The 27,605-nt window shown below is 36.4% G+C and overlaps 1 protein-coding gene across 1 annotated transcript in view; it reads right to left on the bottom strand.

The window, feature by feature from the left end:
• Window positions 1–27,605, bottom strand: part of Sugct (succinyl-CoA:glutarate-CoA transferase) — a 723,244-nt gene that overhangs the window by 580,625 nt on the left and 115,014 nt on the right. Inside the window, exon 9 of the mRNA XM_033765204.1 lies at window positions 16,039–16,134. Within this exon, the coding sequence (XP_033621095.1) occupies window positions 16,039–16,134 (96 nt within the window). The remainder of the gene's footprint in view (window positions 1–16,038; window positions 16,135–27,605) is intronic.

Below are 27,605 nucleotides of genomic sequence, written 5' to 3'. Positions count from 1 at the left end.
CCCTCTCCTTTCACTCCTCCTCCACAGCCCAACACTATAACCCTAGCAAAGTCTGTCAGCTGGGTCTCATACTTCCTCTGCACTTATCAACTTTCTCCCAATTTTTAGGTTAAAGCCTAAACTGCCACTTAACAGATTCACAACACACAGAGCTCATTTTCTGGCCCCAGACATTAACACAACACCTCAATACACCATTATATTTTCTGAACAAACCACAGATTCTTCTGCAATCTACACAGTAACACCATTATAAGTTTTGTTCCCCACTACCCCCACCCGCAGCTTCTTTGAACTAGGACTGAACTTAACTGATTTGACTCCTACAATGGAAACATAACTGACATGGTAGGAAAAAACAGTGACCCACAACCCTAAAGGTTTTATGACATGCTCTTTAAGCAATTACCAAAAATATATATTAACATTAACTATGTAAAAAAACAAAATATCCAATTTATATTCCAAAAGTCTAGCAGAAAAATGAATGTATTCTTAAAATATGTCAATATGCTCATAATTCTGTAATATTTTATATTCTTTTCTATTTGAGACAGCACACTAACACAGCGATGTTACATCAGAGTTTCCATCATTCTTCATCAGTGGGAAAGTATCCAAAAAAAACCATAGGACTCATTATGGTAGAAGTGCAAAGACTCTTACTAGGATTTTTCAGGATTAAAGATTTCTTTAGACTTCCTCACAAGAGCTTTCAAAAGCTTGTAAGCTACTAACCAGGTAACTTTCCAAGGACCCCAAAGTGTAAGTTATAGCTATGGAAAACCTAGAGGTACTCTCTGAATTTAAAAAAATAAAGTCACCCAAAGCAGTAAATATGATAAATAGCAGGCAATCTGGAACTTACTTTGCAAAGGTTCAATTAAGATTTGGCCATTTGCTTCTAAGCATGTGTTTCTCTCTATAAATGATGTTTAAATTGTGATTAGGATCATGAGCCAGCCTGTGATTATGGCTATAGTGACAATACCAAGAGTGCTAGCAATTCTACTGAACTCGATGGGAAATTTTCCTTGAGAATTCCAGTATGGGTTGCAAGGAGGACTTCTCTCCCTATTGCTATTCTAGGATCAACGTGTTCCACACCAATCTTACAACACCACTGGCCCACCTCCTCCTCGTGGACAAATCTGACATGCAGAAGAAAAGAAAGATTTCTCTAAAACTTAGAATCCTCCTCTAGAAGAGAAAAATTATGGCAACAGAAGCTCCTGTCACAGGTGGTAGACTAGGTATAACAGCTGAGAGATGAAGTTAACAACAACAGGTCTGGGTCTCCGAGATGGGTGTAGTAATAGCAATAATAGCTACTATGTATGAAACATACCTTCTGTGCAGACTCTATGCTACATGCTTGCTATGCCTTATCCAGCTGAATCCCCACACAACCCTTAAGGCAGATAGTCTTATCCCTATTTTATAAACGAAGAAACTTGGTAAAATGAAGCAATGTGCTCAAGGACTGTCTGACTCCAAAGCCCATAATCCAAAGCTAAACAACCTAAATAAGCTGTTATCTCTGGCAACCTCTACAATGTCAGCAGCAAACATTTTTTTAAAGGAGAGAAGAAAATTCAATGGTAAAGGGAATGGTCATGTACAATTCTATCCCTGCAGAAGTGAAAGCTCACATTGGCTAGGGATAGAAATGAGCATTTTTTTCCCATAATTTAGATACTATGTTTAAAAATAAAATTGATTTTTGGTAAAGTATCTTAGACTTAATTCCACTCCTGGTCATCAATAACAACATAAATGATGTTAGAAAAAGAATTCAAGGGCCAGAAACTTAGCTCAGTGGTTCCACCACCTGCTTTGCAAGCAGAAGGTCCTGAGTTCAATCCCCACTACAACCCCCCAAAAAAAAGAATTCAAGTTTATAAATAGATGCTATGGTTTCTTAATTATTCTGAAGAAAATAAAATTATATTTAAGCTAAAAGCACATTGTTTTCATATAAGAATATTTTTCTCACCTAAAAACAATCAAAATAAACACTTTCATTTATTTAGTTGTACATATTAATAAATCAAATGCCCCTAGCTATATCCAGAAGAGCAAGTACACACAGAACACAGTCAAGCACACATACACACCTGCCCATTTATGACTTGTTTGTTACCCTTGTTAACTGAAACAGATGAAAAACCACATCAGACTCAGAGGGAGGAGAGTTTTGCAAAAGGCTGATTTATTTCAAGAACTAACTTTTCTCAAGCTGGGCATCCGGCAAAAAATTGGATGTTCCACAGCACAGTCTTTAACCTTTTCACCCCCTTTCACAATATGTAGGCCTAACCAGTTGTTAACAGGACCTTTCCTAGGGGACTCATACATCTCTGAAAATGCATCATCTCTCTCAGGATGTTATTCTACCTGTAAATGTCCTTGTATTCATCTTCATGGCTGAAACTAACTCCCTACAAGATTACATTTGGGATATTTCTTTCTAAACAGACAGGATCTTCTTTATAATGCCACCCTTGAGGACTCCAAAAGGTCGACACTTTCTCCAACAATCACATCTTAGAGGTTGATGCTAATTTCAGGATACAGCCTTGCTTCCTTTCTGCTCTCAGTAATTTCTACACAGAGCAAACCTGTATGCTTATTCAGTGTTGCTGTGTTCAGTAGCCAGGGTGCTGTGCTCTCAGAGCACTAGTCAGAGAAATGGCAGCATATTCTGTATGAAGTTTATATAATGGCAGACTAACTGTCACAATGGATACTTACTTAAAGGAAGACAGAAGGTCAGCAGGTGGGAGTTCTAATTCAACAAGTAAAAATCATCTCCAGAATCTCTCCCCAGTAGCTTGAACCATAAAGAAAGGTAATTTTACCTTAAATAATCAATGCGTATATCAGTAGCCCTAATGTTGGGATGGAAATTATCTAATAATATGAACATGTTCAAGAATTCTTGCAAGTCTCGATCTTTAAAAAAATACCATCCCATTACCAGGTTACAAGAGTGACATCTAGTGGACTCATTAGGATGACCAAAAAAAGAGTTGCAAATGTACATTACAGTAGAATTTCACACAAAGTCTAAAATGGAAATGAATCCCCTGGGGATCTTGTTAGAATGGAGATTCAGTTCAGTAGAATAAAATGGAATCTGTCACTTCTAATGACTTCCCAGTGATGCCAAGGCTGGCACTGCCTGGGCTACTCATTCAGAGGGGCTAGGACCTCAAGCATTTCATATGTGCACTAACCCTCAGAAGAAAAGGTAAGGGGTATTCGAGAATAATTTCTAGATTAAAACTAGGTCAAGTGAATTATCAGTGTGACATCTTATACGTTCCTACTCCCCTATCCCCACTTAGCAAACACATTTACCATCTCCTGTCTCAGCAGAGTCCATGCAGTAGTACACATTTCTTCCTAAAAGCCAAAAGCAAACTAAGAAGCAAAAGAGCACACTACACAGACATATTTATCCATGGACACAATTTGATCACGTTCCATACAGATCCATTTTAGCACTTAAAAAATCTCTCAGATTTTCTTCCACTGTCATTATTTTATCTGCCCAATACTGAATTATATTGTAAGAGTAATTTGTACTGTGTTTGAATGGATTTCTCTCTGTCCCACCCCACCCCCCGGTATTCTGAACCAGAATGGGAATTCACTAGGGTACTACTAAATAAGTACTAAGCACACTTACTCAGAATTTCAACGAGATCTGCCCTAGACATCCCTAAGAAAAGTACATCCAAATACCACTATTGCAGAATCCAGTCCTGTGTGCTTTTTTTTTTTCCTGATCCAAAGAGCCTTAACCTCGACACAGACACCAGGTTAGTCTCTTGGCTGTGAAATAATGTGACCACTCCTCCAGACAGTAGTTCTGCCAGGCTACACACAAACTGCTCCCATCCAAGCTTCCCTCTCCTCCGGAACAGAACACTTTTGTTTTGGTGCTGGATCCACAGTTCTAGAAGCCATAACACTGACTTCCAACAAGGAGAGAAATCAATCTCTCTTCTCTGAAACACATACACAAACATGTATAAAAACCACTTTCTAGTTCAATAGAATCCTTTTGTACAGATTGATTGATCTGGGAAAAAAATAATTTTTAAGCAGTGAATCCTCAGTTTGAAAGTAATAAACACAGCCATAAAAAGTAGAACTGTTCTATTTGAAATGGGACTTGGATATTTGGAGATGTTCTGACTCAGTTTCCCCCAGGGCGTCCCCCACCCATGCCCCCAAATACTGCTCATTTCCTAAATACCCCTGAATACCCTAACTCCTGCCCTAGCCTATCAACCTCACAGAAGTACCATATAAAAGCCAACAACTGCCAGCAGTAGTGGTGCACACCTATAAATCCCAGCACTCTAGGAGGCTGAGGCAGGAAGATTACAAGTTCAAGCCCAACCTGGTTAACTTAGGCCCTTATCTTGACTCTTTATGTCAAATTTTTTTTAAAAGGCTTAAGGATATAACTCAATGCAAAGGCACTGGATTCAATCACTGGTAATGGAACAAAAGACCAGAAATTGTGAGTATCACAATAGTTATAATCACCCCAAACTCTTACATTGCTCTAACACAGTATTATTCTCAATAAAATATTGAGTTAGATAGAGCTGTTTCCTTATAGTTTGACTTAATTATGATTCTAATACGATTTTGGCATAGGCGATCAAAGGATTTGTTCAAAAGATGTACAACCTGATCCCTGGAGGAAATTTGCTTTTAAGTCACAATTAAAGATCCCTGTGATGAGTAAACAACAGAATTGTTTATACCTCTTCAATTGCACTTGGCAGTCCTAAGGGGAAAATATATAAAAGAAAATGTCACATAACTCTTCCTCTAAAGGGGGATGGAGATAGAAAGTGAAACTAACCATGCAGGGTCTCATGGTCTCCCTATGCACTGCGGTAGTCTCCCTGCCTTGGTCAGAATCCTACTTGCATCACTTATTTGTGACCTTGTACAAGTTCCCTAAACTCTCCATTCCTCATCTGAAAATGGGAGTAACTGCAAAACACACCATGAGAGTTATTGGAAGTACTGAGTAAAGTGTAAGCACATGTAAAGTGTTTCATAACTGGCATAGATGGTACTAATCACTCATTAATGTTACCTCTGCTGATTACAATGATTATTGCTAACATATAAGAAGGGCAATCACTAACATTCTTTTTTCTTTCCAGTACCAGGAATTGAACTCAGGACCTTGCACTTGCAAGGCAGACGCAGTAACACTGAGCTAAAGCCCTTGGCACATTGACATTCTTATTTAATTAAATATTCAAAATGGCATTTAATTCCTGTGGATAATTTTGGTAGGCATAGAAAACTTTAAATCCTATCAATACTGCATACATACTGAGAATATTAAAAAAAGCTGATAAAATTGTAAAGGAACTCAAAATGTATTACTTTCATTGCATTGCCTTTCCATGTGCTGCTTTCTATTTACCTCTCAATGAAATGCATTTGAAAGACTTTGTCAATTGGAGACAATTTTGACTTTTAAAAATCAAAGGAGCTTTTGAATAGTTATAAGTACATTTATTCTTTAGAAAACATTCTTCCCTTGAATGTCATATTATCTAAATTATCTTAAGTTTAGGAATTTTGTTTTAAATCAAAGAGAGCCAAATCTTTTCTAAGGAGAAGCCAAAGAGTAACAACTACTATGCCAGTAGCTGGCACATCTGCCCTAATTTTATCTGCCTCTTGGACTGCTCAGTGACCTATTTTCTTCGGGTACTTTTTTTTTTGCAAAATCCTCACCAGTTAATTACAAAGTATCCAGGGTGTCCAAAAAAAGATTTTATTTTGTTTTAGTGGGTATCTCAAATTTATCAGGTTGAAGAGATACCTGAAGTTTGAAATAAATAAGCAAAAGATACCTTGCCAAAGCTTTTAAAACAAAAGGAGTAAGCAGATACTCAAATAATTCCTGCTTAAATTTACCAGAAAACTTCCACACAGTCTACTGTGTTAATTAATTCAAAAGTTTGCAAAAATCTCTGAAAAACAATCTAACATATTTGATATCACCTGCTCTTTTTCTCCCAGTTAGCTCCCAGATTTTTTTGGCCTTTTTTCATAAATTTTATTGGTACATTTGAGGTATACATTATGATCACATTCATTATTGGGAATTTGTAACTGTACTAGATGACAGATTTTGGTTCTTATTTTTTCCCACTCCCTCCCTTCAATCCCTCCACCCCTCCCTACATAAGCTTTGTGTCCTTTTTTTTTTCTTCTTTTTCATTTTTTTTCTTTCCCTCTTTCCTTTCCCCCACTCCCTTCTCTAGTTCACCTCCCACAGATATTTTTCAAATAAGTAACTATTACCAAAAAGTTCATTGGACTCTTTGGTTATAATAGTTTTTTATGAAACTGGAACTGTTATGGGGGAGAAAAAGCACAAATGGCCAATAAATACATGAAAAAATGTCCAACATCCCTAACCAATTAGGAAATGCAAGTCAAAAGTATATTGAGATTCCATCTCACCCCTGTCAGAATGGGTATCTCCAACAATACAAAAAATGATAAAAGCTAGAGAAGATACAGGGCGGGGGAGGGGGGACTTCTCTATACTGCTGGTAGAAGCATAAATTAGTGCAGCCTCTACAGAAATCAGTATGGAGATTCCACAAAGCGCTAAACATGGAACTACCACATAACCCAACCATACCACTCCTCAGTACACACCCAAAGGAATTAAAAGTCAACATATTATTGAGATTCCTGCATACTCATGTTTTTTGTAGCACAATTCACAACAGCTAAAATATGGAACCAGACTTGGTGCCCATCAACAGACGAATGGGTAAAGAAAATGTGGTGTATCTATACAATGGAATATTATTCAGCCATAAACAAGAATGAAATTATGTCACTTGCAGGATAAAGATGGAACCAGAGGTCATCATTTTAAGTGAAATAAACCAGACTCAGAAAAACAAGTATCATGTGCTTTTCTTAATATGTGGAATCTAGAAAAGATGCTAGGTAAGTAAAAGGGAGGCCATTATTAGACAAAAGGAAGGGAATAAGGTGGAGAAAGTACAGGAGAGAATAACAGAGATGGATAAAATCAAGGTATGTTATGTTCATGTATGAAAATACCACACTAAAACTAAACATTCTGTAAAATTAATATACACTAACAAAAATATATTATAAAAAAGAATAGGTGTTTAAAATACTCCATATTTTTTCATAAAACTGAGGGAGAAGTCTTCACAGCACAAAAGGATAGGTTTGTGTCTTTTATACAGGTTCCCATCTTGTGAGCTTCTCAGAGATTACTCCTGAAGGCCATTTTTGTCATTTTTCATTTTCGTAACTATGAACTTATATTAAATCTCAAAGCTCGGGCATGGTAGTGCGCACTTATAATCCCAGGATTCAGCAGGCTGAGGCAGAAGGATCACAAGTTCAAGACCAGCCTGAACTACATAGCAGAACCCTATCTCAAAAAACCACAGATATTTTTCAAATAAGTAACTATTACCAAAAAGTTCATTGGACTCTTTGGTTATAATAGTTTTTTATGAAACTGGAACTGTTATGGGGGAGAAAAAGCACAAATGGCCAATAAATACATGAAAAAATGTCCAACATCCCTAACCAATTAGGAAATGCAAGTCAAAAGTATATTGAGATTCCATCTCACCCCTGTCAGAATGGGTATCTCCAACAATACAAAAAATGATAAAAGCTAGAGAAGATACAGGGCGGGGGAGGGGGGACTTCTCTATACTGCTGGTAGAAGCATAAATTAGTGCAGCCTCTACAGAAATCAGTATGGAGATTCCACAAAGCGCTAAACATGGAACTACCACATAACCCAACCATACCACTCCTCAGTACACACCCAAAGGAATTAAAAGTCAACATATTATTGAGATTCCTGCATACTCATGTTTTTTGTAGCACAATTCACAACAGCTAAAATATGGAACCAGACTTGGTGCCCATCAACAGACGAATGGGTAAAGAAAATGTGGTGTATCTATACAATGGAATATTATTCAGCCATAAACAAGAATGAAATTATGTCACTTGCAGGATAAAGATGGAACCAGAGGTCATCATTTTAAGTGAAATAAACCAGACTCAGAAAAACAAGTATCATGTGCTTTTCTTAATATGTGGAATCTAGAAAAGATGCTAGGTAAGTAAAAGGGAGGCCATTATTAGACAAAAGGAAGGGAATAAGGTGGAGAAAGTACAGGAGAGAATAACAGAGATGGATAAAATCAAGGTATGTTATGTTCATGTATGAAAATACCACACTAAAACTAAACATTCTGTAAAATTAATATACACTAACAAAAATATATTATAAAAAAGAATAGGTGTTTAAAATACTCCATATTTTTTCATAAAACTGAGGGAGAAGTCTTCACAGCACAAAAGGATAGGTTTGTGTCTTTTATACAGGTTCCCATCTTGTGAGCTTCTCAGAGATTACTCCTGAAGGCCATTTTTGTCATTTTTCATTTTCGTAACTATGAACTTATATTAAATCTCAAAGCTCGGGCATGGTAGTGCGCACTTATAATCCCAGGATTCAGCAGGCTGAGGCAGAAGGATCACAAGTTCAAGACCAGCCTGAACTACATAGCAGAACCCTATCTCAAAAAGACAAAAAAAAAAGCTCAATTAACTAGGCAATTCAGTAAAGTAGAATCCATATTCCCTTCAGCAACTATGTCGTATCACTGGTACATTTTAATTATACAGTACAGTTACATTCATTATTAGCAACTCGTACCTTTACATGATGTATCTTGGTTCTTACTTTTTTCCCCATTCCCCTGCTCTCCCTTCAAACCCTATTATTTACAAAGACTTTGTTTCCAGTTTTTCCTTTTCTCATATTTTTTTCCTTTCCCTTCTTTCCTTTCCCCTACTCCTCCCACTTCCCCTACCCCATTCAGACCTTTTCTTCCTATTTCACATTATCAACTGTACATTTTGATCCTTATTTATACTTCTAGTTTCTCACACCAGGGAAACTCTACTTACTGTATTTTTTAATAATGCTACTTAGGCATTGGCTCAATATTACAATTTCTAAAAAGGGTGTGAGAAGTGTTTTTTTAAAAAAACATAGCATGTTGACTTCCTTTTTCTCTTAAATGATTAAGCTAAAAATTTTATTAAGAAAAGCAACTATGTATCTTTCTTTACTCTACCCCCAACCTTCCACAGAGAGCTTTCATAGAAACTAAACTTCATACTTTCTTAGAACCTATTATTTTAAAGTTAGAATTATTAATTCAACTTTAGCAATAACAGCCACATCTTACTGAGCATTTTGTGGAGTAAGGAAACACGCAAAATACTTAGCACAAACTAACTCAGGTCCTCCAGGTCTGTCTGACTCCAAAGCTCAACACCCCTACGTATGTACCACACTGCCTCTGAGTTCCTTGAAATCAAGGATTCAGTTCTTTCTCACCTGAAGCTTAAAGGACTAACTACTGTATAGGAGCCTCAATGAATTGTTTACTTGATTTCTTGAGTCACATGAAAGCAATTAATTGAAGCCATTACAGAGGCTGCCCCATAACTTCACTGGCCCCACAGCTCAGAATTCAAGTATACTTGTGAAGCGAAGCTACTTGTTAAGTGTGGCAGACTCTGGAATCATAGTAAATAGGTCATTTGTCAAAGGGATTATAGAAAAAGAATTAATCTGTCTGCTAAATAGATGAATAAACTATTAATCACGCTGCATAAAGTAGTGAAAGAACTACTACTTTGGATATGGTGAAAGAGGAAATAAGTTTTAAAATCTTAAAACTATGGCAGTAACCTAGGCTAAGACTTAGGGAAGTTGCTGAACATTTCTAAGTCTTCTTTTTATCAATTTATAAGATGAAAAAAAATATATATATATATACCAATTACATAGTATGTTTTCAGTGGTACTGGTATGATGGTTATCATTGTTATTACCAAAATATACATTAAGTTAAATAATCAATATAATCATATGCCCATTTAAATTAAAACTTCACACTTTTGTGAGTCCCTTAATGTTACTATGGTTAAAACCAATAAGAGTAATTCAGATCTATGATATTTACATTTTGACTTTTAAAAGAAATCCTTAACTTTTTTTTCATTAAGTTTATTGGTAGTGTTGAAGTATGCAGTACAGTTACATTCATCACTGGGATCTTGTATCTTTATGTAATGAATCTTGGTTCTTTTTTAAAAATTCTCCATGTTACCTAATCTGCCAGGCTTTAGCAGCACTTTGATGTTCTCTAAGGAATGATAACAAAGTGCTGCGTCTCCTCAAACTTGGGATTTACTGCCTGTCTGAATTGATTCTTGTGCCAAACTAAATAATACAGCATCATATGCCTACCAGAAATAACAAAGCACAGCTTCCTGCTCTACTCCTTGGTTGTATAAACTCAAACTGAAACAAAGAAGGCATTATTTTATTTAATCATCTAAGTAATTGTTTTCTTCAGTCTCTTACATTAGAAGCTATTCCAGAAGAATATTTTAGAAGAAATTAGCAAGTCATTTAGCAGGCCATTTAAAGAAAAACTTTCCCTTGAAGGCTTTTCATTTGAAAAGCTCAAGAAAGAACATAAAATAATTATTCTTTTTAATATACACTGAGAAAGTCAAGTGCCCCCAGCTATTCCATTCCACTCAAACTCCTGGTATAGCTTCCCACCAACAACCACCACCCAAAACTCCTCAGAAGAGTTTTGTAAGTGTGTACAGAAATGGGTGGCAGGTGGGAAAAGGCATGCCCTGGTGACCAAGGAGGTTGGTGGGTTTTTGAAGGTCAAGGATGTGTCCATATGCTTTTCCACTGATGGATAACACAGGTGATAGAGAAGATAAAATACAGGAACAATGTCTTTACCTAACCAAAATGTGGTAAGGGGCAATTTCCCCACTTGGACAGGAGGAAATGTAGTGAACTATATGTTGTGCACATGTAGTAGTTGGGGAAATTCAGCAGAAAAAAATATGAAGTCGTTTCTTCTGACTGCATCAATTTTCAGTGAAACAGGAGGCAAAATCTAACTAGGATGAGGAAAGATGGAGAAGATCTGAGGAGAGAGAATATGTGAAGTAGTAGTCTCAGAGAGAGAAGATACATCATGTAAGTAAATCTGGCAGGATTTCTGGGTAAGGCAGAGGACCAGAGATGGCCACAGACTGCAGACTGGGAGGTAGACTATAGCATGGTAGAATGTTTTCTAGTCATATCCATTGTTTGGGTATAGGCATGGCACAGATACAGTAGTCAGTCTAATGAGCACTGTGATTCTTCCAGTCAAGTACAAAAGCAATGATGTCATCATTAATTGCAATAAAAGTGAGATCTGGAACCTTAGAGCTCATTGTACAGAATCAACATCACCTCCAATCAGAATCTGCATCTTAACAAGACCTTTGGATGATCCACGTCCACTTTGAGGTCTGAGAAATACCTGAGTGGAAGCCAAGTAAGAAAAGGAAAACATTAAAAGACAAGGTTAAAGAAATGAGAGGCCAGTCTTTGAAAGAGTCCTCTATGTGGATTTCACAGCCACCAAGGTTAACGACAAGAGAAATAATGGGGTCAAAGGAAGAGAAGAAGTGAGATTATGGGAAATTGTACAGATAACAATAAATGAATGGCCTGAAAGTCTTGAGGTCCTGGTGGCAAGTATGAAGAACGATGGAGTAGCTGGGCATAGTAGCATGTGCCTATAATCCCAGCTACTTGAGGACTGAGGCAGGAGGATCAGTGGAGCCCTGGGGGGTCTTAGCCATTCTGGGTAAGACTCAGTCAAGGGTGTGGGAGGAAGACATAAGAAGAAAAAAAGAAGAAAAGCAAGAACGATGGGATTTAGACTGGTAATCTTTTAAGGAAAGGAAATGGTTGTGGTTGTAGTCTCATTTTCAGGTTTGATCTCTTAGGCAATTTGTCCTGATCAAGGGAACAATATTGTAACAGAAGGAGCTGTGGTTGTACCAGATCACATGAAACTGTGGGCTCCCTGAAGTACTGCTGCATATAGGGTGACTGGGGAGAGAAACAGTCTCATCAGGAATATAGAGCTTGGTGGGTTTCTATAGGACCCACACACTGACGTGCACCTTGGGAAGGGGTTCTCTTTAAACAAAAAAACTAACTCCTTAGGAAGAAGGATTGGAAGATACTATCCAAAGATTCACATTTGCAGTAGATAACATAACAACTTCATAAGACTGGAGGAGTTTGTTTTTCTTGAAAAGAAGACAAAAGATGTCAGAGGCAGAGAGAAGAACAGAAGATAGGGAGATTCTCATGCTATTCAAGGCAGTGAAACTCACTGATAGAAGCTGATTAGAAAGGTGAGTTCTGGCCAGGCATGTTGGTGCACACCTGTAATCTGAGCACTTGGGAGACTGAAGCAGGAGGGTCACTGCAAGTCAAGGCCCACCTGAACTACATAGTGAGACCTTATCTAAAAAAACAAAACAAAACAAACAAACAAACAAAGAAAGGTGAGTTCTTCTGTTATATCTAAGATCAGGTAAGAATTTTAATTTTATTTATAATAAGAAACCAAATTGTGTGTCTTTCTTCAGTGTAGTCTCCTGTCCTACAAGTGCATTTGTAAAGGAACCCATGATATTAAAGGGAGTCAGAGGTCCGTGTGAGTAACAAGCAAATATAGGCTCCTAAGAAGATGAAAATTTTGGAGAAAGAGTTTTGAAATTAAGAGGATTACCATGTGGCCACCTATCTAAAGGGTAGTAGCCTCACTGAAAACAATGTTACACGGTAAAACATATTTTTTATAAAGACCAGCTAACTGCTTTGTCCATACATACCTCTTCCATTTCAAAAACCCTCCTGTCTTTATAAGTACAGTTGTTTAAAGGTCAATGCAATAAAAATATTAACATGATCATTATGCAATAATTAGCACCTCAGGCTAAGTGTTTCTTGAAGGCAAGGTCCAACAGTAATGGGAACGGGAGGTATATTGAAATGGGGCATGGTGGCACAGGCCAAGGATCCTAGTGCCGTGGGAGGCTAAAGCAGGAGGATTGAAAGTTTGATCCTCATTGTGGCAAATCAGAAATGTAGAAAAACTCTGACTCAAAATAAAATAAAAAGGCTGGGGATTTAACTCAATTTGAAGGTCCTGGTTTCAATCTTAGTACTGGACCCCCCAAAAAATTGAAACTCAAACCTTTGAAAAATCTTAATTCTCTTAAAAGCATTAACCAATACATTAAACAGTAAAACAGTGAAATTATTATCTCAATCACGTCTATTTTTGTTTAATTTTCTCATTTTTCAAAAGTTGAGAAAAAAGATGTATCAATGGGTAATCAATCTGAGAAGTTAAGAATTCTGTTTAAAAACTAACACGCAAAGCAAGGATCACTACTTTCAGAAATTTACATTCCATGTATTTAAGGTCTATGATCTTTCAGACAGGGTTGAACAACGGCTAAAGAAAGTAAGCAGGGCACCTTAACTAAACTCCTGAGACCACCAGGGTCTTGCAGTATAGACACCCAGCTCAAAACTTGGACAACTCAAACTAGATGCAAAGCTGTAATTATTACAGAAAACTGAATTATAATTATCTTGGCATTCAGCCATGAAAATATTTCCCAAATCTACTTAAAAATTGAAAACAGACCAGGATTTCTAAGCATATCTAGGACTAATCTTGCTGTTAGCTAGTTTCCTTCAATCTAAATTTGCATTTATTCCTTAATCACAGTACTGAACTAGTTCTCTAACAAGAGGAAACAAATTATTTGGGGGCTCTTGAGGAAAGACTCTAGTATATCTCTTCTTACAGCTAATAAAGCTGCAATCAGCTAGAATCAAATAACCACAGTATACATTTAATATGACTGAGATGATTCAACCAAAAAAAGCACATTTCTAACTTTATGGGGTGGGGGGGAGACATACAGAGAGAGGCCCAGACCTTTTACCTTCTAAAATAGAAGTCAAGATTTTGAATCTCTGATTCTGAATTTATACCTACCTCATGGTGCATAAATTGAGAATATCTCTAAGATGCCAGAATTTTAAGTGCAAGTGTTCGGGAGGAATAACACAAGCCTATAGAAAGCTTTTTTAAAAATGTGTGTGTGCACACGCACGTGCTTGCATGCGTGCGTGCATATGTGTGGTTTTGGGGAGATCTTACTATGAAGTTCAGGCTCTTCTTGAACTCACTATGTAGCCCAGGCTGGCAGCAAACTCACAGTGATCCTTCTGCCTCAGTCTCCCAAGTTCTGGGATTAAAGGCAAGCACCACCACGCCTGGTTTAAAAAGGTACAGTATTTTTAAATAAACAAAAAAATTATAAACTTTATGTTTGAAGGTAGTGAATACCTGCCTTTGTGATATGACTTAGAATTAAAGTCTTCCAACTCAGAAATGTTTTCTCCATATATATCAAAGACTGATGCTCTAATTTCCCTTATATGGAATGAAGTCACAGAGACTTCAACATTGCCCTTTGTTAAAATGCCCTTTAAAAGGATTTTCATTATCCATGCTGAGTATAAAGTATTTAATGAGACCCTAAGCTAAGAGCAAGTTAGATGAAAAGCATGTAGAAATGAAGTTAAGAAAGGAACTGAAACCAGAAACCAACAACACTCTCTTGTCAGTGGTTGAAGGATCTGAAAGAATTCTCAACAATGAAGCAGGAAGCCAGAGTTGGAGTTCATCTACCCAATCTAAGGATCAGATTTCTTATCTTAAATATAAGAAGACTGAATCTGATGATCTCTAATCAGTTCAAAAATGCAAGGACTTTTGTGAAGGGAGATAGGTTTGGCTAGAAATCCAGGGTCAACCACAAAGGGGTAGGAAGTAGGGAAGCAAAATATCACCAGTGGTGGGCATGAAAGCACTAGAGGAGAGGAAAAAAAGAGAGACACTAAAGAAAATGTCTCCATTATTGTAATTATGCCAAAAGATTAACTCAACATGTTGAAAAGCAGTTCTACAGTGGAATCCTGCTCCAGGCTCAGGTATAAAAAGACCATCAACACAAACAGAGGGGGAAGAATCCTAGTTGAATTACTGCTTTCTTCAAATTTAGATTTTTTAAAAAGGGAAAGAAACTAGTTTTGCCTGAGGAAAGAAACAATGTCTTAAATTTAAAAGGATAGTCAGCAATGTTGATGGATTTCCTGGCAAATGAAAAATCCTGACTTATATGTTTTCTGTCAAGAGCACTAACAATGAAATGATTAGAGTAAAATTCACTCCTTCATTCAGGAGATATTTATAGGGTACCCAGTCTGTGCTCCTATTGGTTTTAAGAGGAGATACAAGAATGAAAAGACACATCTACTCTCACAACACAGTACAGAACATATGAGAAAAATATTAATAAATATGATGCAACCTGGGCTAAGCAAAAGTTACAGGTTCAGAAGAGGGGATAGACTTGTTTTTATTTTTGAAAAATCATAGTTTCTTCACATATTCATTCACACTAGCTCAAGTACAGAATTTCTACATATAACAAATTTCTACGTATAACTTTAGACACTTAATAAGGAACAGCAGCTCCTAAGCCATCTGCTTTGCTCCGAAAATGAAGATCCATCACATGCAAACTTTCATTTCACCACAATCCTGTGAGAATATTGTTGTCAGAGGGGGAAGGTAACATTTTATTTCATAACTGACATGGTAACAAATCTGCTGTCTGAAATGGCTAGTCAGTACCTCATTTGAGTAGGGAAAAAAAAGCAAACAAGCCATCATGTGAGCCCAAAAGTCACTCACTTTCAGCAAGTTCCTTTGATCCATTTAAGTGTCCTGTTACTAATCTTCTTCTAATGAAGAAACAAGTAAAACACGGAATTTAAAGTGAACAACAGAACCTTGTTATAATCAGACAGAGATACATTACAGAATAGCCTAAGGGATTTAAAAAATCATCTCCCAAACTCATGTCACATAAAACTAAAACTGCACACTATAGTAACATCAGGCTAAACTGTTGCATTCTTACCTGGTAAGGAACAATACTTCCATGAGCTGTGCCCCAACGTTGCCCTTCCTTTTGGCCAATGAGATAATTAGCAGCTACCTGGGTCAAACATGCCACCTACCAGAAAAACAGAAAAGAAAAGAAACCAGTTTATCTGTAGTCACGAATAAAATGCTATAGTAAGAAAGTAATTTCATTTCATGTCACTGTAGAATAAAACTATCCAGAAAGGTTAGAAAACAAATAGACACCTATACTTTCATCAGACTGATAAACAGCAGTATGACATTACTGCCTGAGATTAAGTAGTACTCAACTTATAAATATAAATACACACACATTCAGCTCCTGAAAAGACCATCTGAATGCAGAGGTTGGCCAAGTAGATGGAATCTTTGTCCAGCCTTGAACATTAAAGCCATAGCAAAATACTAGTACCTTCTTTTCCCCTATCCACCTGTGTCCTTTTACTTTTCATCACAGTGACACACAGAAAGCCTATGTAACCCCTGAACAGACAAGCCAAAGCCGGCAGCCACAGTTCTCTAAACTTCTCATCACATAAAAAAGTAATAATAGTAAGCTTTTAGTTTGTTTAAGTATTTTAGTCAGGTTTTCTTTTACTTATTGCCCAAACATCTTGATACAGAAAATCAGGATTATTTGACTTTCTTAAAATTCATTAAGTAGAAATTACTGTACCTCTCTCAACTTGGTCCTAGCCCCATACCCACATTATTATTCTCATTTCCATTTCTGAGCACTGTAGATCTGTTAATGGGTTCATCTAAAACCCAAATGTCAACTTCTCACTCTTGTAGCAGCTCATGAAGACATCTTGAAAGAGAACAATAGTTCACCTCTGTATGAGGGTAGCACACAGATAATAACCTGTTTCTAATGACCTGGCCCAAGAATCTTATACTCCAATGAATACCTGTGCCTCCAAGGCTCAGAACCATGAAAAGAAAGTAACCAAATGAGTTTCCATACATCGGGTATAGGGTGCTGGTCTAGGGCCATAATCATGATATAATATGGCTTGTTTTTTCTTCTCGATCCTCAGATGTGACTGGGAACCTACCAAGCCAGCAATTCAAATACATTCCAAATTGAGATTGGCTCCTGGAATAACATGAAGTTTGGGGTTTTTTTTTTTCCAGATCTTAATGGCCACAACCATTTTTTTTTCTTTTGCCCTCTACCTAGCATGACAGTTGTGCCTCCTACAAGAGATATTGATAGGACCCACCCTGGATGAGTCTCCTTGCTAAAACAGCCTTTCTCCTTTACTTTATTCTTGGGATTTAAACTCATTTTTATGCCCATGTGCTGCTCTGCTGAAATTGGAACTGCTTTGTGGCAGCTGGTTTGGCTGTACTGCCCAGGTGGCAAAACTAATAAACTTTGAGTCATCCACTTCTGGACTTCCATCTGGTCTTCAGCATTTGAACCATGGAGCACTGCAGGGCTGCCTGGGGCTGCCTAGTACTAATCACCATTTCACAGATCACTTCTGTGTCTTTCAAAATGGAAAATCAAATCAACATTTTGTAGCAAAAATGTCCTGGATGGGAAGTTCAGATTCATAGTTTCTAAATTCTGTCAACCTCTAAGTTGCTGAATGACTGTGGATATATAATTTAAATTATTTGACCTTCAAATATATTGTCTATGAGATGTTGGGTACTTGAGATGAACAGACAGCTTTCAAACTTTTTTAAGTATAAAAACTGTTACGTCAAATTGAAGAATATATGAAATCCTACTACATAAGTAGAAAACATCCCAAATGCTTGGATGAAGGAGGCCAGCAACATCACCACAGGCAGCATGAACACAGAACACAATTTGCAAAATGGTAAATGATCCTTAAACTTGCTTCCAAGGTCTACACTTCAGAATCCCTTTCCTCCTAACACTCTGGCAAATTAAAAGACAGAAGAGATGCAAAAGTAGTTATTTTCTCATGATGCCTCTTCTTGAACTTGGGGAAGTTTTCTCAAGTCTGAGATCTTTCCGACAAGACAGACACTTCTTTGATCTATGTTAATTTTTTTCCTTTTAAATAAATCCTGGTGAAAGACACTCTCTAAGGGTCTCTGATACTACTGAAGGCTAATAATTAAAATTAATAAAGGCAATTCTTTGTAAGAAGTTAATCAAGAAAGGTTTGTTATTGCCATTTCTCTGTCACTTAAAGTCAACTGATGCTCAATAGACCAAGATCAGCACAGGGCTGTATGACGCAGTGGATTGGCTGAATGGTTACAAGGTAATTTTTAAATCTTAAAATGATCAAAGACATTTACTAAGAATAAGCAAAATGCTGGATATCAGTCTGTCTGCTCCATTTCTTATCCATTATTTTATTCTTTCTTTTCAATTTTTGACTTCTACGTTTCTGGTTCTACCTTTTTTAGAGTAAATTTGAATGAAACACTAAAACCCATCTCTCAAACTGTTTAAAGACAGCCTGCCTGTGTCCTTCTTACAGTAGTAATTAATGGAAATAAAAAGCATTTTAGAATTAGCAGGTTCCCAGAAGGCAGAAAGGTTAAATAAGATTTTAAACCAGTTGCCATTAAAAAACAAAGTGGTTTGCTGGTTTGTACTCAAAGGCAAAGTTAGTGGGGGAAAGAGTTCTATTTTTAAAAAGAAAGCAACAGGGCTAAACTTAGCAACTCAATGTTTAAAGGGGATATTACAAATCTGAAAGTAATCTGTTTACAAGGATGTATTTTAAGTCAGGAGAAGGGGGGGAAGTCAACAGCTATGACGTGATTATGTATGAAAAATCAGAGGTTTCCTGGGTAATTAATGACAAATTTTCCACAAATTGAAAGAGTGCAGGATGTGACTTTTAGGTTAATAACTACATACTATATATCCATTCTAAATATTGCATTATATCATTACTTTCATCCCATAAACTTAGGCTCATTATTTCATCAAGTACAGGCTATATAATTTACTCAGAATGTTGCCTTTATATGGTTTCATTTAAACAAAAAAAGCCAACATTGGTTTAATAATAATCATCATGACAGCAAAACTATTATTTTAGATAACACAGTGGGTCTGATATTCTTTGTATCCAAATAGAAAACCAATGGGGTGGTCAAAGAGGATCTCAAAGGACATAGCTGCAGAAGGCTTCAGGAAGAATACATTAAATTATTTCAAAACACAGTCTCACGGCGTCTCTCACCACCTGACCACATGTTTCACTTCCTCCAAATGATCAAGCTGCAATAATAGGATCTTTCACCTCTAAAGGAAAGCAAATTTGACAGGTAAAACAGGAAAAACAAGACTACAACTAAGGCTCATTTCGTGGAAACAGTAATTTCTTTCCCTCCCACTACCTTGCTTGGCCTCCAACTAAGTTGAACTAGACCCAGACCATGCATCCGTGCAGCCTCCCATATCCTGACCTGTTCTTCAAAGCCCATTTCAACATCCTACCCATTAAGCCCTATTCCCATCACCCAAGGAAGAAAATTACTTACCTAACTCCTGCTGAACTTTCAATGTTTGCCTTGCCCTACTCTTAGAATTATAAGAAGTCAAAGTCAGAAGGACTTAGATGAGTTTTTCTGACACCTATCCATGCATCCCAATCACCTGGGTAATTCCTGGACCCTACCCTGGGCCACTGAATCCGATACTCCAGGAACGTGGAGGACGGGAAAAAAATAATTTAATCATTGTACCATTGGTGGACGGGCTGGATGCTCAGATTTGAGAACCAAAGCCTTCAGAGAGCCTAGTCAAAATCCTTGCTGTAGATGGAGAAGTAAAGGAACAGATAAGGTAAATGACTTGTCTGAAGTCACACAGCTGGCTATCTCCAACTTTACTGCTATCCTCCATGCTATTAATACTTGCATCTTTTCCTGTCTCTCCTTTTAAATTAGGGGATATGTTAGGGTACAAATTCTGTACTATAAGCCCTTCATATGTTCTCATGGCATCTAACACTGGGCCTGACCACTTTTTTAAATAAATGAATGAAAAGAAACACTGAGTGCTGCTATGTGTAAGGCACTGTGCTAGGGATGGTGCACAAATAAGTAAATGAAAACTCTACAGTCTCACTCCACCAGACTTAAGAAGCCTAGAGAAAATAATTAAGCAAGCAGTTATAGAAAACTGCCATGTCAAGAGGAAAAGGAATAGAAATTTTATACTTGATCTTAGCCAAAAGGCCGAGAAGTGATTTGAAATAGAAATTTTGAAACAAAAAGAATGACATGTGAAGTCTATGGCAAGAAAGAGATTGACATACAGAAAAAAAAAAAAACTGAAAGCAAGCCAAATACTGAATCATGGTGAGAGAGAGAGAGAATATAAGAATGAAATTAGAGATGTTGACAAGGACCAGATCTTGGTATTCTTTAGAGCATGGTAAGGAACTATTTTTTGCACATCTTTCAGAATAATTATTTTTAAATCATAAATATCATGTCATATTTCTATTAAAATCATATGGATCCCCATTGCATTGATAATTGTATTCAAATATTAAACTAAGAAGAGAAAGAGGATTGTTACAGATACTGCAAAAGTTAATTCATGTTGATGATCATTCAAAATAGGTTGGTGACAGAAAACACAGAAAATAATCAGTACGTTTGAGATATATTTTGTACAGATGAAATAGTTCAGTGATGAGTAGTTACCTAGCATGCATGAGGCCCTGTGTTCAATCCCCAATGCCACAAGAAAAAAAAAGATAAAATTTAAGAACAGAATATGTAAAAGAGCTTAAGGGAAGAAAATGGCAGATAGGATGATGAAAGGGAGGCAGAAGTCAAACATAACTCCCATATTTCTGGCTGAATATCTATGTACAGAAATAAAAGATTAACAGAAATAAAAGATTCAGAAATAGAAACAACTGAAGGGAAATGAAAATTCGTGCCCCTCTCTGAATGTGCTGTATTTCAGATGATTATGATACAATCAATTGGGCTGGGGTCATCAGCATAATACAAAAAGCATTTAAAGTCACAATTCAAGAGAAAACAGAAGGATAAAATAAGAAATCAGAAATATTATAAAGCCACCTGGATATAGTGGTACATGTCTGTAATCCCAGCACTTAAGGGGCTCAGGCAGGAGGTTCACACAACTTCAAGACCTGCCTGAGCTACACAGTGAGCTCAAAGCCAGCTTGAACTACATACTACTTAGCGAGAGCTTGTCTCAAAAAAATCATACACACACACACACACACACACACACACACACACATATTAAGTTCAAAAGAATCCTTCCTCTAATAACAGGGATATTCAAAGATATAGGTACAAATTACAGTAATAGAACAAATTTAAATGCCCAACAATAGGGAGTAGGTTAAATAAGATATGATATCCAAATATAATAGAAAATAAAGTAAGCATCTAAAATTATGCAACAGAACATAATGTTATGTACAAAATACAGCTTTTCTAATACTTATTTTAGAAAAGTTTTAGAAAAATTACCAAGACAGTACACAGAGTTCCCATATACTCCATAAGCAGTATTCCTATTATTAACATCTTATATCAGTGTAGTATAATTTTACATTTAAAGAACCAATACTTATATATTATTATTGAATAAATCCTATACATTCATATTGACTTATTTTATTTGTATTTGTATTTCATTATGTTTATTTATATTCATATTCCCTTATTTTTATTTAATATTATTTTTCTGTTCCACAACTCTCTGTTCAGAATACCACATGTAATGTGGGCAACATACATTAAGCTCCTCTTAGATGTAACAGTTTCTCATTCATACATTCCTTATATTTAATGACCTTCATGGTTTTTGAGGAGTATTTATGAGGCCTTTTGTTTTTTGTTTTTGTTTTTTCATTTATTTGTTGGTTGGTTGTTACTGGGGCTCAAACTTGGGACCTTGTGCTTGTGAGGCAGGCAGCATACTTATGAGGCATTTTGAATCATGTGCTTCAACCAGGATACTTATGTTTTCCTAAATATTAGACTGTAGTTATGGGGCTTAGAAGGAAGATCACAAAACTAAAGAGCCATTTTCATCCCATCATGTCAAAGGTACATTCTATCACCATGACTTTATGTTAACCTTTGTCCTTTGGCTGAGGTACTGTTTATCAGTTTTCTTCACTGTAAAACTGCTATTTCTCTCTCTTTTTCCATATTACACTCTTTAGAGGGATGTCACTATTACCAGTCCACACTTAAGGGGTGGAGAACTTTGTTCCCCTCTTTTGAGAATACTACAAAAATTATTTGGAATAGATCTTGCATGGAGAATTAGTGTCTTCTCATTTATTTATATGTGTGTTTATTCATTCATTGATTCATTAATTTATATCAGGGCAGTCCATGGCTATTTTATACTTTGGGTCATAATTCTATACTATATTTTGTTACCCAAAGTATTCCATTTTTGGTCATGGAGAACAAGGTGTTCCAGTTGGTTCCATTTAACACAATCCCCATCCTTAAGGGGATTTTGTTCTTAGTACCTCCTTACTTAGTGGCACTACAAGATGCCTTAAATCCATCTTTATGCTTCTTTTCCTACTCTTACAGAAAAGCATAAAAAGGAGTCTGGTGCTAAAGAAAAGGAACAAATATTCATTTTAGTGCCAGTGGGAACCTCATTCATTTTCTCAGTCATTCAAAAACATTGATGTCACAGTACTACATGCTGGGAGCTATTCTAGGTATTGAAGATACAGCAGTAAACAAGACAGAATCGGCCCTGCTCTTGTGAAGCTTACATTCTACTTAAGCTACATTGTGACACAAACAAGTGATCAGGAAAATATCAACATATCATGACTACTTTGAAGAGGAGCTCTTCAAGACTAACAGGTTTATGAAAGGCCTCTTTGAAAGTGTTATATTTAATCTGAGACCTGGGGGAAGAATGTGAAAATCTTGGAGAAACTTTTCTGTGTAATAAGATCAACCAGTTGTAAGACTTTAATGTAGTTATTTAAAAAAAAAATCAACGCAATAGGAAAGAAAACCACTCTAGCCAGCATGTGGTAAGTTGAAGAGGCAGTAGTACAAAATGAGGTCTAGAAGACATGCAAAGGTCCACATCATATGATCCTTGTAGACCTGAAAAAAAATTGTAAGATATTATTGTAAGTGTTGAGAAAAGACACTGATTTCTGGGGGGTTTTGTTGTTGTTGTTGTTTTTGGTTACTGGGGATCAAACTCGGGTCCTTGTGCTTGCAAGGCAGGCGGCAGAACCACTGAGTTAAATCCCTGGCTGGATTTTGTAATTACATTGCTTAGCTGTTAAATGGAATATGAGATCAAACTCGTCCTTGTGCTTGCAAGGCAGGCGGCAGAACCACTGAGTTAAATCCCTGGCTGGATTTTGTAATTACATTGCTTAGCTGTTAAATGGAATATGAAAGGGCAATGAATAGAACTGAATTATTTCACATGAAGTTTTTCAAATGAAAAAACTAAACCCTAGTGAGATTAACCATCTTGTGTAGGTCTCACAGCTGTTAAATGGAATATCTGTGACTTATGCACACATCAATCTAGTCTCCAAACCATCCCTATATCACCACTTTCCCTCCAGCCCCTTTCACGCTGATTATGCTTGGCTTCATATCTGCATCTTTGGTCAGACTCTTGATAGTTTCCTCAGATCTCTAGAGAAGACTAAAAGCTCTCTAAAACAACCTGATATCTTCTGAATTTGCTTAGAAACCACATCATTAACTAGATCCATTAATTCTCATATTCTTCTATTCAACCTCTTTCATTTATTCACTACAAAATATCTTCTGGGATTAATATCTCACAAATCAGGGACTACCATTCACAGAAAACACACCTCTTAAGAAGGGAAATTTGTTCTTCCATTAGAAAGTATTTTTGAATTCTTAGAATCTCTTTTTTTATCCTAATACATTTATTTTGCATTTCAAACTCAGTACCTCACATCTTAAAGTGAACTGATTCTTTCAGAACCCACCAGGGTCCAGGAGGGAAAAAACTCAAGATTGTATTAAGTATTGGGGCCAGCCCACATGGAAAGAAGACTATGAATCCCACCTTATACCTAGTCACAGTACACCTATCAGTTTTTGTTTCTAACATTTATGCTTATTAAGTGCTTATTATACACTCTACTATATAAATAATTTACATGTTATCTCATTTAATTCTCATAACAACTGAATAAGAGAGGACTGTAATTATTCCATTTTACAAATGAGAAAATAATACATGAACTGGTTTGATAATCTATGCAAAGTTATAGGCTTGGTAAATAACTGGATAAGCCAGGATCTGGACCCAGCTAGTCTGGACTCTGACATTCATTCTTTACTAAGTTACACACAGACTTCTTAAAGGGCTGGGGATTTAGCTCAGTGGTTCCGTCGCCTGCTTCACAAGTGCAAGGAACCAAGTTTGATCCCCAGTATCAAAAAAAAAAACTTCTTAAAATTTCTCAATGGTCCTGATCATAGAAAAATTTAACTGGACCATAATTTTCACTAAAAAAAAGCATCCTTTCAATTAGGTAAGCTTCCACAAATAAATCTGACTATATTACATAATACATACTTTGGTACTTGTTCAAAATTTCTGCTTTTCTGAAAATATGGTTTGGCATCTATTCCAACATGATTAGAAATAAACTTCAGTCCTTACACATTCTACCTGAAAATACTGAAAATCAGTAGAGTTGTTATATAATTTTTAAATCTCTACTTTTATTTATTTAGCAAAGGAAAACCATTCTTTTCATAATAATTTTTAATTTAACAAAAGGAAAACAGAGACACAAATTTTCCCATTCCTCTGAATTATCATAGCCAAATTATACTGATGTTTAGTATATGAACTCAAAGGAAAAATAGATCCACATTATACTCAATAATTTTGACAATCCATCTGACTCAAAATCATATATATGAAGAAACTGGATATCAACAGTTAGAAGGTAGAAGACAGCACAGAGAGATAGAATTTCAAAAGCTTGGGCCAGGGATTTAGCTCAGTGGTTCGGTGGCCGGCCTTGCAAGCGCAGGGACCCGAGTTCAATCCCCAGTAACAAAAAAAAAGAGAATTTCAAAAGCTTATTTAGGATAACACACTAAACATATTTCTTACCACGAACCACTGACCAAGTCAATCATATGACTCAAAAAGTGGTTATAAACAACTTTAAAAAATGTGATGAGTAAGTGGAAATGTGGGAACACAACATCTAATGACATGGTGTGCTCATTTATTCCTGTGATGACATGTCTTCAGTTTTAAATATCTTCTTCAAATATGGTCTTACATTTCCAATAACCTAGTTCTCCAGGATATTTGTTTGTAAAATAAAATAATATAATGTCTTTGACATTCAAGAATGAAACTTACATGTGTTTATTACTTCCTTTATGCAGTTAACAGATATTTAATAGAACTCTTGAGAGCTTTTTATCTCACAAAAATCTTAAACTTTGTAATTCAAAATACAAAATAGTGCCACAAGAAAAAATTTTTAACTCACATAGGAATAAAAAGTGGCATTAGAGATGACACTTTGGTAATTTATACAATGCCAAAGCAAGAAAAAACATTTTCCAAGTGGAAGAAATATTATGGGCGAAGTCATAGGAATGGACACATCATGAGTCTTTATTTAAGAATAAAAAATGGAAATGGATGTAAGATTTGATGACCAGGAGATCTTAGATGATCATTAAGATTTGGAATTAACAAAAACAAAAACGAAATGTTAAGTAACAACAAAGTGACAAGGACAAAATCCATATTAAAGAGGGCTAATGAATAAGTAAAAGAATATGAAAGCCTCAGAGTACAGTGAAGGTGTGTGTAAAATAAGAAGGGGAGAAATTGGACAGTGGTTCAAGCAGGTAAGCAAGAAAAATAAAGTATAAAAAAACTGATGTTCATCTAAATATTCAAGAAAAGAGAGAATAATTGAAGAAAAAGAGTCCTAAGCAAGATGTGAAAGGATGAGAAAGAAAGTGTAAGAGGATGGGTTATGGTCCAATGTTGTCTCTCAGTGAAGTTTTCCTAAACTTGCTCAGATTGGTCACTTCCTCTTCTGGATCTTTGTCCACTAATATGTAAGCTTCAAAGTGTTTGGCCTCTCTCCCCAGAAACAGAATCTAACTGGTACACATTATAAGCACTGTTGAACTATTCAATGAACGTATGAATAATAGTATTCTTCCAATTTGAAAAAAGAGCCTTATGCGGAAGTAATGCTTTAAAATTTAAAAAAGAAAAACTGGGTAGAATCCCCAGAGAATAGTACAACAATAGAAAATATATTCATGGATTAAAACAGTACAATGACTGTCAACTTGACTGGCTTGAGAGATGCCTAGCAGATTCTAGAGCAGGTTCTTGAGAAGATGCCTAGAAAAACACATTTCTGGCTGTGTCTGGGCAGGAAATGGATGTGCCTTTAGGGATTATATCTGGTGCCTGGCCCCTTCCTACCTGACTCTTCCCTGCTGCTTCTGAGATGTCATCAGTTAAGCAGCTTTCCTCTGCCAGGCCCTTGCACCATGATGTTACTGCCTTGGAGTCAGCCAATCACCAACTGGAACCTCTGAAATTGTGAGCCAAAATAAACCTCTCCTCCTCTAAATTGTGGATGCCATGTATTTTGTCCCAGTGACAGAAAGGTGATTAATATAGAACATGGTGAACTGCACCTCTTTCTCCCTATAAATCCTGGCCTTTTCAAACACGGCACACAAAACAAGTCCCCATCTTCTTCCACCATGTACCAGATGGATTAAGACTAATAGATCAGGTACAGAAATGAAATAGCAACCCTTCTCTGAAGTAAGACTTGGTCCAGGATGGAGTGGGATAGGTTTGCAATTAAAGTGACCAGTGGATTCTATGAGAGAAAACTGCACAACCCCAAAACTACAAAGTTGAATAAATGCTGATTACTACTGACCTCTTCTGTTTCCTTCAATATTTCATGGAGCCCAAAGTACTGTTTCTTCTACAGAAAGCTGTGATTCATTTTGGAAAGTGCTTCATTCACTTTGTTAGTTATACTGGTCAGGAAACCATCTTCAATGTTCTAAATGCTACACTTTCCACTAGTTCAGATTACCTCTGCCTTTATGTCCTAGTGACCATCCATTACTGTTTCTACAACACTACTCAATAATATGTTATGACCCAAAAGGAGAAGAGGAGACACAAAACTATGAAGTTATGCAATATAATTGACATAGCCATTCCTTAGACTACCTTACCTGTAAGAAGATAGGACAGCTTGCAGTGGTTTAGATAAGGTGAAAAGAGAATAAATGGAAAATCTGAGACAAAAGAAATCACCAGATCTGAGAAATAGTAAAGAATTCACAAAAAGAGCTTGTATTGGTCACCTTCCTGTTGCTGTGACAAAACAACTAACACACACAACATAAAGGAGAAAGGGTTTGTTTTAGCTCACAGTCCCTACTTGATTAAAGGCAAAAACAGCACAGCAGAGGAAACTGTCTCAAGTCATAGCAGTTGGAAAGCAGAGAGAGTTGGGAAAAAAAAAAAAAAAAAAAAAAAAAAAAAAA

The sequence above is a fragment of the Fukomys damarensis genome, unplaced genomic scaffold (genome assembly GCF_012274545.1).
Source record: "Fukomys damarensis isolate Sample0158 unplaced genomic scaffold, DMR_v1.0_HiC HiC_scaffold_17, whole genome shotgun sequence".
Taxonomy (NCBI): Eukaryota; Metazoa; Chordata; class Mammalia; order Rodentia; family Bathyergidae; genus Fukomys; species Fukomys damarensis.
Note: the sequence above shows the minus strand (reverse complement) of the source record. Positions and strands in the feature narration are given on the sequence as shown.